Below are 12750 nucleotides of genomic sequence, written 5' to 3' on the forward strand. Positions count from 1 at the left end.
TACATTTGCAATGAAAGCCAGAGTGGCCCCCAATGCCTCTAGTAGAGTGGGCCGTTGGCGTAAAAGGCAGAGTCTTTTCAGAGAGTGAGTAACACAGCTGGATACAGTTAATAATCCACTTCGAGATGGCACCTTTAGAGACGCGATCCCCCTCTCTGCCTGTAGCTACGGAGACAAACAGTTGATCTGTTTTCCTTAGCGGTCTGGTTTTATTTACATAGTAGAGGACCGCCCTACGCACATCTAGGGTGTGTAGTTTCACCTTAGCCGAGCTTTGCGGGTTCTGGAAGAAAGCCGGAAGCTCGATGGACTGGTTTACATGGAATTTTGATATAAATTTAGGCGAGAACCTAGGGTGTGTGCGTTAAACCAGTTTGTCTTTATGGATAGTAAAGAAGGGATCCTGCACTGACAGAGCCTGAATTTCACTGACCCTTCTTATAGAAGTAATAGCTACTAAGAAGGCCGTTTTATAAGTCAGGTGTTTGAGACTGCTTTTATGCATGGGTTCGAAAGGGGGGCCCATGAGCTTGGCTAGCACCACATTAAGGTCCCACCCTGGTGGTGGGTTTGAAATAGGAGGGTGAAGTCTCTTTACTCCTTCCATGAAGGCTTTAACTACTGGTACTTTCCACCACAAAACCTTGCTATGGGAAGTGGTGTAAGCCGAGAGGGTGTACTTTCAGTGAGTTAAAAACCAATCCTGCATCTAGCAGGTGGAGCATGTATGTAACAATAGTGGAAGGAGTGCAATCAACTGGGTTGATTTGTTTATTCTGGCACCAGATAATGAATCTCTTCCATTTGTCAAAGTAGCAGTGCCTCGTGTTAGGTTTCCTAGATTCCTTTAGGATGTCCATACACCTCTGTGGTAAATTGAGATGTCCGAACTCTATGACCTCAGGAGCCATGCTGCCAGGTTCATTGAGTTGGGTTGAGGATGCACTGTTTGACCTTGGTGCTGGGGCAGTAGGTTGTACCAGCCCGGAAGTTTGATGGGTTCGCACACCGCCAATCTGCGTAAGTGTGGGAACCACGGTTGTCTTGCCCACATGGGAGCAACTAGGACGAGCGTCATCGATTCTCTGTTCATCTTGTTGACCACCTTCCTGATTAGAGGAGTTGGTGGAAAAGCGTACGCAAACATCCCAGATCAGTTCATCCACAGGGCGTTCCCCTGGGAGTCTGGTTGGGGGAAACTGGATGCAAATCCTGGGCATTGTCTGTTTTCGCTTGTGGCGAATAGGTCTATAGTGGGGAAACCTCACTGAGAGAAGATATCTTCTACGACTTCTCTGTGTAGACACCATTCGTGTTCCTCTGGGAGGGGGTCTCTGCTCAGAGCATCCGCTAGGGAATTGAGATCCCCTGGAACATGTTGCGATGACAGGAAGATGTTCCGTCTGAGTGCCCATATCCAGATTTTCTGGGCAAGCTTGGACAGATTTGGCAACCGAGTCCCTCCTTGCTTGTTCAGGTAGAACATGGCTGTAGTGCTGTCCGTCCGGATTTGCACTGACAGATTTAACAGGTAGGGCTCGAACGCTTGAAGTGCTCTGAATACTGCCAGAAGCTCTAACAGGTTGATGTGATTCTTGGCCAGAGTGCGACCAGAGACCCTGAGCTGTGTGGTGGAGATGGTGAGCTCCCCACCCCGTCAGGCATGCATCGGTGGTGACTACCGCCTGTATCTCGGGATCGTAAAAGGGTTTCCCCCTGGACAAATTCTCTCTTGTCCACCAGTGAGGGCTTTGTACAAGTGTTGGCGGAACGACCACTAGATCGTGCCACTGACCACTTGCCTGAGACCACTGTTTCACCAACCATTCCTGCATGGGACGCATGCGCAGGCGCGCGTGGGGGACCAGGTAAATACATGACACCATCATGCCCAGCAAACGCATTGCTTTGCGTACCGTTATCTGGCGACCGGACTGATATTGCGGAATTTGCAGCAGTATATTCTGAATTCTTTCCTCGGAAGGAAAGGTCAACCCTCTTGAGGGTCTAGGATAGCTCCTAGGAACTGTTTGGATGTGCTTGGCACCAGACTTGACTTTTTCTCATTTATTGAGAAGCCCAATTCGAAGAGGAGGTCGATAGTCCTTTGAATGTTTGCTCTGCAAATTACTGGGGTCTCCCCCGTGATGAGCCAGTCGTCCAGGTAAGGGTTCACTGGGATTGCCTCCCTGCGTAGGTGTGCTGCCGCCACCGCCAGTACCTTGGTGAATACCCTTGGAGCCGAAGCTATCCCGAAGGGCAGTACCTTGAACTGGTAGTGCCGACTGTCCACCTTGAAGCGCAAGTACTTTCTGTGCGCTGGGAACATGGAAATATGAAAATAGGCATCTTTCATGTCCAATGTTGCCATTTAATCCCCTTTTTTAGGAGGGGGATTACCTCCTGGAGAGTAGTCATGTGAAACTTTTGGGGCTTGACATACTTGTTTGCAGGCCGTAAATCCAATACTGGGCGCATTGTCAAAACTTTTTTTGGCACAAGGAAGTAAGTTGAATAAATACCGTTGTTTACCTGGTGTCCCGGGACGAGTTCTATCGCTTCCTTTGCTAGCAGATTGACGATCTCCTCGAGGAGGATCTTCTGGTGGTCCAAGTAATGTATTTTTTGTTGTGGAGGATGGTTTCTGGGACGCTCCAACAGTTCTATGCAGTACCCTGCGGATACTGTGGACAGCACCCATCTGTCTGATGTGATCCCTTCCCAAGCTTGGGTGAAGTTGCAAATGCGTCCCCTTACTGGGGTTGCGCGAGAAGGGACCCTCAACGGAGCGTCACTGTTTTGGTGGAGGCGTGCCGCCTCCTCTACTGGGGCTGCCTCTACCTTTTCCGCGTCCTCTTTTATTACCCCTGCCGTAACCCTGGGTAGACTGTTGGTTATTATTGCTCCACGGTGTACCCTGCCCCTGGGAATAGTTAGATCCTCTCTGGGAATTTTGGCCGCGTGGGTGACGAAAATTGCCGTTCCCTCTCTGATTAGGGGGTTTATTGGTTAGTTGGCCTAGGGATTTGAGTGTTTCATACTGGTCCTTGACATTTTTCAGCGCGTCCGCGCCCGCCTTACCAAACAGATCCGGCTCCACTCGTTTATCTAACAATGATGCTTGGGTTTCCACTTTCAATCCAGACTGCCTTAACCAAGCGTGTCTCTTGATAACAGTTCCTTCTGCTATCAATCTGCCGGCGTTATCCGCGGCATCAAAGGTTGCCTTTAAAATGCAACCGGACACGGCTCTTCCCTCCGCCGAAACCCGTGCCAACTGGCTCTTTAAGGATTCTGGGGCGGAGTCTAGGAGTGCCGCGACTTCTTCCCACTGATTGCAGTTGTAGCTGGCCAACAGGGTGGTGGAGTTGGCAATCCTTGCCTGGTAGGCGGAAGTGGAGGCTACTTTCCTGCCCAAACCATACAGTTTCTTGCTTTCCTTGTCGGGAGGAGCTTCGGACGATGACAAGGGTGTTCCAGCCCTCTTACAGGTGTTTGTAACAACCAGGGAGTCCAGCTTCAGATGCCCCCTTATATACAGTGGGTCTGATTGGGCTGCCCTGAAAAGTTTCTCAATCCTGGGGTTCACTGCTCTGGTGAGGTTAGGATTTACGAGTGAAGGGTCTATTCTCCTCTGAATAGACTTCAGGATAGGAATGTCCTGAGTCACAGGCCTCCTTTCTCCCACTAACCATCGGCAAATTCCCTCTCCTCTTGAGCACCCTGGGTGTCAATGTGGAAATGTTCAGCTGCTCGAGACAGAACTTCATTCAGGAGAGGTTGGTTGTCGAGAGGAGAGTCGGTAACCGGGGGTTCCTTCTCTACCAGGGAATCTACTCTGTAGGTTTCCGGATCGTCCTCATCCTCTTCTTGATCCTCATCATCCCCATAGTAGCCTGTGCCAGATTGTTCTTCCAACATGCCCAAATCTGGATCCTCACAAAAGGATGTCTCTCCTTGATACTGAGAGTAGGGCTGTACATAGAAGGGGTCCGAAGACCGTGTTGGTGTTTCAAACCGGGAATTTTTACTTGGAGGTATAGGATCCTTAGAGCCTGAGGGTGCTGACCCGTCAGGAGTATAAGCGAGAAAGTGTTCAGGATGTTTTGCGTAAAAATATGCCAATGATGACATCCTTGACATGACCCTGTCTATGTCATCACTAGACCATTCTCTAGAACTGGGTATGACTCTTTCTGGAAGTTTCTCTGACTTATCCTGACTAGACTTGGTGGTCTGAGTAGGGGTCTTTGTGATAGCAGAAGGCTTGGACTTGTCGGTCTGTTTATGAGGAGTGGAGAGTCTTAAAGGTGTGGAAGTAGGCAGAGGCTGCTTCCTTTGTTTTTCCCCCTCCCCATGAGTGGAAGAGTGTTTTCCCTGTTTTTTCGCCCCTTCGGAGACTTTCGACGCCTGGCGTCGAGGTTCGGGGGTAGTGTCCCTATCCTTCGAGTGTGGAGGTAGGGGTTCGGGAGCCGCCGTAACGCGGTCTGCAGGCGCCGACTCCTGGAGTGCGGTCTGGGGATGGAAGTCGGCTTCGTCCTCCGACGACCGAAATTCCGTTACCTTGGGGAGCGAGGCACTCTTGGCAACAGTGGATGATTGCCTGGAGTCATGCGGCGATCTTGATCGAGAACGCCCAGAGGACGGCGATTTGGACCGTTCTCTATGTGCCTCTTTCCGAGAACTCGAGGTGCGCGTCGGGTCCCGGTTGGACTTCATGTGTTTTGTGGAAGTGCTGTGGGCAGCGCTTGTGTCGCCGGGGGTCTTCCCCATAGCCATCCTGCCGGACGACCTTCCGAGGTCGGGGACTTGTGCTCGGCTGTCTTTCGATGCCATAATGCCCTCGCCGTCCTAAAGCACGGCGTCGCTGCCATCGCTGAAGGCGCCCTCCGCTGCCATGGCCTCAACGCCTGGCGTGGTGGGCCCAACGATTGATCGAACGTTCCTTAAGTGTTTTGGTTTTAACCCTACTACAGGCTCTGCAGTTCACCTCGGGGTGGTCCCTCGGCAAGCAGAGATTGCACGTGGCGTGCCTGTCGACCCAAGGGTATTTGCGGTTGCACTTGGGGCAGAATTGGAAAGGGGTACCCTCCATACGCACCTTGTGGCAGCGGGCTTGTAAGTGTAGGAATATATAAGAATGTACCTATATACCAAAAGAGTGTAGAGTATGTCCACCACCCACTCTCCCAACTTGCAGGGCCGAGGCCAGCGGCCTTCCAAGACCCGGGCCGAGTCCTTCCTAGGCCCAAATCCGTCGTGCAGCTGTCGACTGTCGAATTCTTCTCCGGGCCGGCGTCTAGTGTGGAAGTTTGGTGACTCGACGTTGGGGTGGAGAAATGGGTAAATTTAACAATATTTAGCAAAAGTATGGCTAAGGCCAGGGAACTCCGCGAAATGCTTCCGACCAGTATGGCGGAAAAAAAACAATCTGAGGGTCCTAGACGAGCGAGGGATCATGGGTACAGTGGACGTCACACTAGGGATAGTATTACTGGCACGCCCTGTGCCGACGCCCTTTTTCGAGTTTCGAAAAACAAACTGTAATACTCCGGAGCTTCCACTAGATGTCGGCCTATGCACAGCATGTGACCTAAGCAGATTCCACAAGCCTCAGAAATGTATATATTTTGTAACGCGCCTATACACAAGTGTTTCAAGGCGCGACAAGGCAGGGAGGGGGGAACAAGGGGAGACAGACAACGATCCTACTAGGCCAGGTGTCATTCAGATCGCGGAAGTGCATGGGTAGAGGGGAAGGGAAAAGTGCAAGGGGGAAAGGGAGAGGGGGAAGTGCAGTATAGGTTTAGTAGAATACAAGATAAAATAATAAGGGCCAGCTGGTGGCAAGTGCAAGGTAAGTGCAGACAAGTGCTGGGAATGGGGGCTGTAGGGATACAGAGACAGTTCCGCAGTGCAGGGGTTGCCAGGGAGGAAGTGCAGGGGAGAGTGGCTGGGCCAAGGACCAAGATCGGTGAGTGGCCAAGTTGCGGATTCAGTGCAGTTTCAGTAAATTAGCAGGGGAGAGGGGTAGAGAAAGCCGAAACAAAGAGGAAGGTTTTGAGGTGCTTCCGGAACCGGAGATGGTTCTCCTCAAGTTTCAGGTAAGCAGGAAGGATGTTCCAGAGAGAGGCCCCTGCTGCGGACAGAGATCTACCCCCAACTCCCTGCTTGGAGAAGCGGCTGATCCGGAGGGTGTTGGAGGCGGATGAGCGAAGAGCTCGAGAAGGAAGATATTTAGGAAGAGAGAGTTGAAGGTATTTTGGCCCCAGAACCCAGAAGGCCTTGTGGACAATGCAGAGGGTTTTAAACTTAATCCTCGCAGCCCTGGGAGCCAGTGTAGCGATTTCAGTCCTGGAGAGATCCGGTCCCTTGGCTTCAGGCCAAGGACAAGTCTCGCAGTCCTGTTCTGGATGAGTTGCAGAGGGCAGAGAGTTGAGGCAGGCAGATTTTGATAGAGGCTATTACCGTAGTCCAGCTTCGAGAGAACCAGGGCTCTGGAGACAGTGAGCTTCTGGGAGAAGGAGAGAAAAGGAAGGATACCTCTGAGGAGGTGGAGCTGGAAGTGTGACTTCTTAGACGTCGGATATGTGAGGAGAGAAGGAGAGAGTGGAGTCGAAGATGACCCCAAGGTTTTTTGCCTTGCAGGTAGAAACAGTAAGAGGGCCAAGAGAGGCCAGCCAGAGAGCTGCAGGGAAGGAGGGAGTGGGTGTGCTGATTAGTAGAATCTCAGTCTTACTGGCATTAAGGCAAAGGTCATTGGCGGCGCACCCTTTCTGATACGATTTACCAAGGGGTCTTTAATGGAACTGCTTATACGAAAGGAGGTGATATCTGGGTGTTCCTCAAGTGTCCCACTAAGAGCTTTATCTGGTCTTAATATTTACCAATATTTGTTAAGAATATGCTGAATAGGTTGTGCATGGGTTCCAAACATGAGAATTAGGCATGTGACATCTTCAGTCTCACTGATAGTCTTGGATGGCCTATTTGTTAGCAAAACATGTCCATTCAATGATCATGCTTTTATGTATGCCCGTTTGTGACTTTTTTGGGATATTGCCGTTTTTGAAAGCCCCATGCATTGATCTTGCCAACTGTGTCGAAGTCTGGAATGTTAGTACAATTTCGTCATAATCTGATCAATTCCCCATACGGTATACATCATGAGATTTTTCAGATGGCCACTGGTGGCATGAAGTGGGGCATTAGAACCCGTTGGTGTTCTATACAGCTTGCAAACGACCTGCTCATCCACTATTTTGACTAACATCTAGGAACACTATGGAATTTGAGCTTTGAGTTCACGTATATTTCAAGTTGCAGTCATTTATGTTAAGTTATTTGACACTCTCAACCAATCCTTTCTCACTTCCTTTCCAAATGATGAAGAGATCGATATAACTGTTTGGACCTCATTTTTGTCTAACCATACTTCAAATTTGTCCCAGTACCCCATGGTCAAATAGGCATATGAAGTGGCAAATGTAGTGCCCATGGCTGTACCTTGGATTTGCTGGAAAAATGTGTTATTGAAAAGAAAATTGTTATTGAGACACAGATCAATCATGCCCAGCATCATGGTGGTATGTTTCAGGTAATTCAATGACCTGGTGTTGAGAAAGAATTCACAAATTTCATTCCAAATATGTGTTATATGGAGGTATACAGGGATACCATGTCCATGGTCGCCAGGATGTAAATAGGCTTTTATGGAAGTTTCTCCATTTTCGACAGAAAGTCTGTAGTACCTCTTAAGTACGATGGTAAAGACGATACAAATGAAAATAAAACTTACAAATTTGGACATGTTTTCCAAGAGAGACCCAGTAAGAGTCACAATGGGCCTTCCATGTGGTCTAGTTGAATTCTTGTGGATTTTTGGGAGGAAATATATGGTTGGTGCAATTGAATGCTTGATGTAAAGAAACTTGACCGTATCCTCATCCAAGATACCTAGCTGTTCCCATTCGTGGAGAAAGGTCTGGACTTTTACTTCTAGTTCTATGATGGGATTGGTAGTCAATGTTTCCTTTATCCGCAGGTTTCATGATGCAGTTTGATAGTTGACTTAATTCTACAAGCACCTTTGTGTTTTTTAGACAAATTATCTTTATGTTGGAATCTGCTACTTTTTCTTATGCTCTTAAAATTGTCTATCACGATTCTCTGAAAGGCTTTGATGTAACTGCCTTAAGTACTTGTGGGATTGAATTTAGATTTACATTTAAGTTTACTCGTAGATGGCCATTCAACATTGATACCAAACTCCTCAAAATTCACTGACTCATCAATAGTTTCCACTTGCCCTTCTTTTTCCAAATGTATTAATGTGGAGAGGGTGTTCAATTCTCCTATAGTAATGTATGTGCGACTTACATGTGGCGGCTTAGGTTTTTTTTGGGTATGCATTATTGGCAAACAATTTTTTGAGACGCTTGCACACAAATCTATCCAAGGCAATTCTTGTTTGCACATAATCAAACCTGGCTAGGGGGCAGTAATTAAGTCCCAGGTTCAGTTCATCTGTTAGAATATGATCAGATAAATTAATGACTTGTGGTTTACTTGCTTCTGCCGTGATGGTACTGCTCATTTGCCAGAGCGCAAGGATCTCCCTGGGGGATTATTGGTTGTACTTGGTGCCACTCTGCCCCTTGTTTTTTTCTTCATCTTGAGGTGAAAATCCCCCCCCCTCCTGTGTTCTTTGTTTGCTCTGCCATCTTGACAGAGTAGCCTCATTTCTTCTAAAAAATGTAAGGTTAATCATTTTCGCTCTCTGTGGCATCTAATTCCGATGTGGAATCAATTGGATTGGAGGTATTGGGTTGGAGGAGTTTTCTTTATGGCTTAAATGTGTGACAGTCACTACTTTTACTTTATGCATCAAGTGGTAGAATCTGTGTGCACATGTGTAAATACGACCATTCTTGTAATCCTTTGTCTCATAAGCATTTGCTTGGTTTCTTTAACTTAATTTCATCCTCATGCGTTTCTACTCAAAGTTGCTTTTCATTTTCTGTGACCAATTGTATTTTGTTTTCTATCTCAGTCATTGGTATCAAGAATTTTGCCCGATCACTTCTAGCATGCTGGATAAGCAGTTTCAAAAAATTATTGGAACAGTTAGTGGCATCTCCCCACTCTCGTAACATGTCGGGATCCCATTCCTCAAAAGATGGTGTGGTGAGGAATCTTAACCCCCATGGGATTCTCTCCACATCTATGCAATTCTGTAGGGATTGTTCCTCCCACCATTTGCCGACCTTTTTTTTGTAATTTCTCCAATTCTTTGAGTAGAACAATCTCACAATTGTCCCTCACCTTAGTTATTGTCTCATGTCTTTGTTTTTTTCCAAAGGATAGTGTTTCGTTAACAGAGTGTTTGCCTGTTCCTTTCTTGCTGCCTTTTTGCTTGGCCTGGGAAGACATGCTAATATGCAATGACATCACATGGTTGTGGCATGTATATAATCAGTAGATCCAAGTAATTGTTATAAAAAAAACAGTCAAAGTGTCACGTTAGGTTTTTTATACAAAAATACTGTATGTCCCGAAGTGGATTTATTGATGGGTTGCAGGTTGAGCTCCTACTCGGAGAGTAGCATGGCCGGACAGAATGCAAAATGAAAGCCGTGGGGCTTACTCGCTCAAGGTTTCCCTTAGCATCCTCTAACACCGCAGGTTCACGTTGTTGCAGGTTTTCCCAGCGTCGTCCTCATATTCGGTTAGTACCCTGAATGTTTATGGCAATCTGAGCGGCTGCGGTATACACGAGCCAAAAAGAAAGCGTTGAAATGCACAGCACGCTCAATTGTGAATGCGTAACGCAAGACAGTAGCCTAGTGCAAATAGGTCCCCAGGTTCGTCAATCTAACAAATGTAGAAGACCCAAGCACTTTTTCAAACGTCAAATGCAAAGTATATATTTATTTATGGAAAAGGCATCATGAAAATGTACCAGAAAATGCTCATGTGCACTGCTTGTGACTTGCATCTATTAGATTTTGTTCATGAATAAACCAAATGCAATCTGCTTTTTTACCCACTTCTACAAAAAAAAGTGCTGTAAAATGGAAAATTTTACTTCATCATTTAAAAAATCTCAGGAGAGAGCCCCACCAAACCGCCCCTCGCCCTTCGTTGGTTTGGGCTGCCTTGCTAGGCCTACTGCCTTTGAATTTGGGAACAAAACAGTATGAATGTTTGCATCCTTACCCCTTTCACTCCTTTCAGATCTCCTTTCAAAAGGGAATCCAAGGTAAAGATCACGTTGTGGCTCAATCCCTGCAGCTTTTGGAAATAAAAAAGAAATCTACGTCAAAGAAATTCACAGCTACTAAGTGGTCTACTAAAACAAAATAAATCTAATTTTACTGCTAACATATATGAAGGTTGTACCACAAGCATACATATTTTGCAATTTCACACCTATTTTTCAAATAAACCCAGTAAAGTGTCTGTTGAAATGTTTAAATATAGAAATAACATTAAAGAACAATTTCTTGTTACTTGAAATCAAGATTCTATTGCTAGATCTTCTCCACCCTTTCAAACTCAACTGAATCACGCATTGATGTATTTAAACACCATGTAAAAATTCAACATGGGCATGGGCCGCACACTGAATATTCAAATACCTTCTCCACATCAGCAAGGTTTGGTTTACTATAACCATCACAGCAAAAATGATGCAAATGGTTTACATGCATACAGTAGAAAGTGAATGCCGATAAAATAATACGTTACCTAATTGTACCTGTAGGAGATCCCCGAGCCTTATAGGATATACATAATGCCATTGCTAGAGGTGGAACCAACAATAGGAACAGGACAATAATACTCCAATATGTGTGTACTGTTCTTCACACTGCATCCAGCCCATCTCCCCTTATGAAACTCCTTTCAATATTTCAATATTCCTGGAGCGACCCTCTTACCACATTGGCTACCCTGTGATCAACAGTGTAACTGTAGAGAAGGGACCATGATGGCAGTGGCCTGAGCCCAGAGTATGAAGAATGCAGCTAGGAGCCAAATAAACAAATGTATAAATGTAGATTGTGAAGTTTGAATTTGGGGATGAAACATTCAAACCTTGAAATCATTGTGAATCCCTGCTAAAAGTGACCTATAATCCTAATGCTGCAAAGAAGAGAGAAAGGGGTTGACGCCTTGTATGGACCACCTCACCCCCTTAATGGTCTATCGCCTATTCTTCCTAGGAAGTAAATGCTCCTTCAAAATGGATTAAAATGAAAATCCTTGCCCTGCACAGTTTGTAGTTTGAACTAGAAATTTCATTCTGCCCTCCGTGATGCTAGAGCTAGAAACCTAGCTTACCACAAGTTATTTAGTAACGGACTTATTCTTGATAATTTCCCCCCCTCCCCTAGAATCTGGGCACTTCGGTCAACACAATCAGTCTCTGATTCCACTGTCAAAACATCACTTACAATTCGTTTTGTTCACATCTGTTAAACAGTAAAATCTGAAAACGGAAACAGAAAGCTCAGGGCAGTAAGCAACAGTCCCTACTTAAACCCACAAGATTCACAGCCGTCCAATCACACATGATTAACTCATAGTCCAAGCGTACATCTACTTCCAGCTTTTGTAATTCAACATAGATGAGCCTCGAATGGGATAGCGTTGTAAACTTTAAAGAACAATTTCTAATAGTATACACTGCAATAAGAGGTTGTATAGGCTGTAGTATCAGCCGATCAAAGCACAAAACTGAAAGTCGAGATTTCAAAATACATTCTTCCATGCCCTTTGTTCAAAACACGAGGATTCTCAAGTTATCATAACACATGCTACAAGGATTTATTTTTTTTTTGGTATTTTTTTTTTATTTACTTGGTTAAATCACTTTAGCAATTTTTACAAGATGATACGTTACATTTTCTTTGCTGTCACAAAGCAACAAAAAGGGTAGTAAAGGTTCTGTACCGACGTGGTGGGCCTTGTAAATTGGTTTCAGGCTGCGGCCTTGTTCCTTTCAATTGTTTCAAAGGCGTTTGAGAATTTTTGTTGTCGCTATTACCCATGAGGTCTTTTCACCGCTGATGAGGCGTGTCCACCAACTGATTCCGTTGCACAGAAACGTTAGAGAGGAAAGATGTTTTAGGTATGGCCTTCGAGCAGCTTGCGTTTCCGGACATGACAATAAAAGGTGTCTTAATGTTTCAGTCTGTGCTTGGTTCTTACAGAGTCTGCAGGTGTTCGTGTTTGAGTGGCCTCTAACTGCCCGGATTTCGTTTGTTTCTAATAGGTAGAGACAGACTCTCAGGAAGTAATTTCTAAGTGGTCTGTTTGGGAATATCTTCAAGAATTCCTGTGTCTGGTTTAGCTTTTTTGCGTTTGACAGAAGATGCTTTGCCATCTTATATTTAGCGGATGTTTCCAAGGTATTGATCCAATCTAGCTCTTCCAGTTTCCTTTTAATCTTCAGCGGATTTTGGATCAGTTCCTCTTCAGAGTTTTGTATCATCATCAGCTTTTCTTTATTTTCTTGCGCCCACACATTGAACATTTTGCAACGACCACCTGTGATCTCTGTGTTTACCAAATTCTATATTGCAGGTAGGGATGTAACGGTATACCGTTAAAGATACCGTGAACCACTTAATTGAACAATAATAACTGTCACATTGTTTATACCGTTTATACCGTTAAGTGTGCTTTTCAACCTGATTTGGAAAGGCTGCAGTAAGCAATTGCTGCGCAGTCTTGGTTTTGCACTGT

At 45.8% G+C, this 12750-nt stretch overlaps 1 protein-coding gene across 5 annotated transcripts in view; it reads right to left on the bottom strand.

The window, feature by feature from the left end:
• Positions 1-12750, bottom strand: part of ASAP1 (ArfGAP with SH3 domain, ankyrin repeat and PH domain 1) — a 2617237-nt gene that overhangs the window by 2113854 nt on the left and 490633 nt on the right. For all 5 annotated transcript variants that reach the window (XM_069621633.1, XM_069621635.1, XM_069621634.1 and 2 more), the window contains one exon: positions 10219-10293. In XM_069621633.1, coding sequence (XP_069477734.1) covers positions 10219-10293 — 75 coding nt within the window. The remainder of the gene's footprint in view (positions 1-10218; positions 10294-12750) is intronic.

Source organism: Ambystoma mexicanum, chromosome 5q, assembly GCF_040938575.1.
Source record: "Ambystoma mexicanum isolate Mex_15411 chromosome 5q, UKY_AmexF1_1, whole genome shotgun sequence".
Classification (NCBI taxonomy): Eukaryota; Metazoa; Chordata; class Amphibia; order Caudata; family Ambystomatidae; genus Ambystoma; species Ambystoma mexicanum.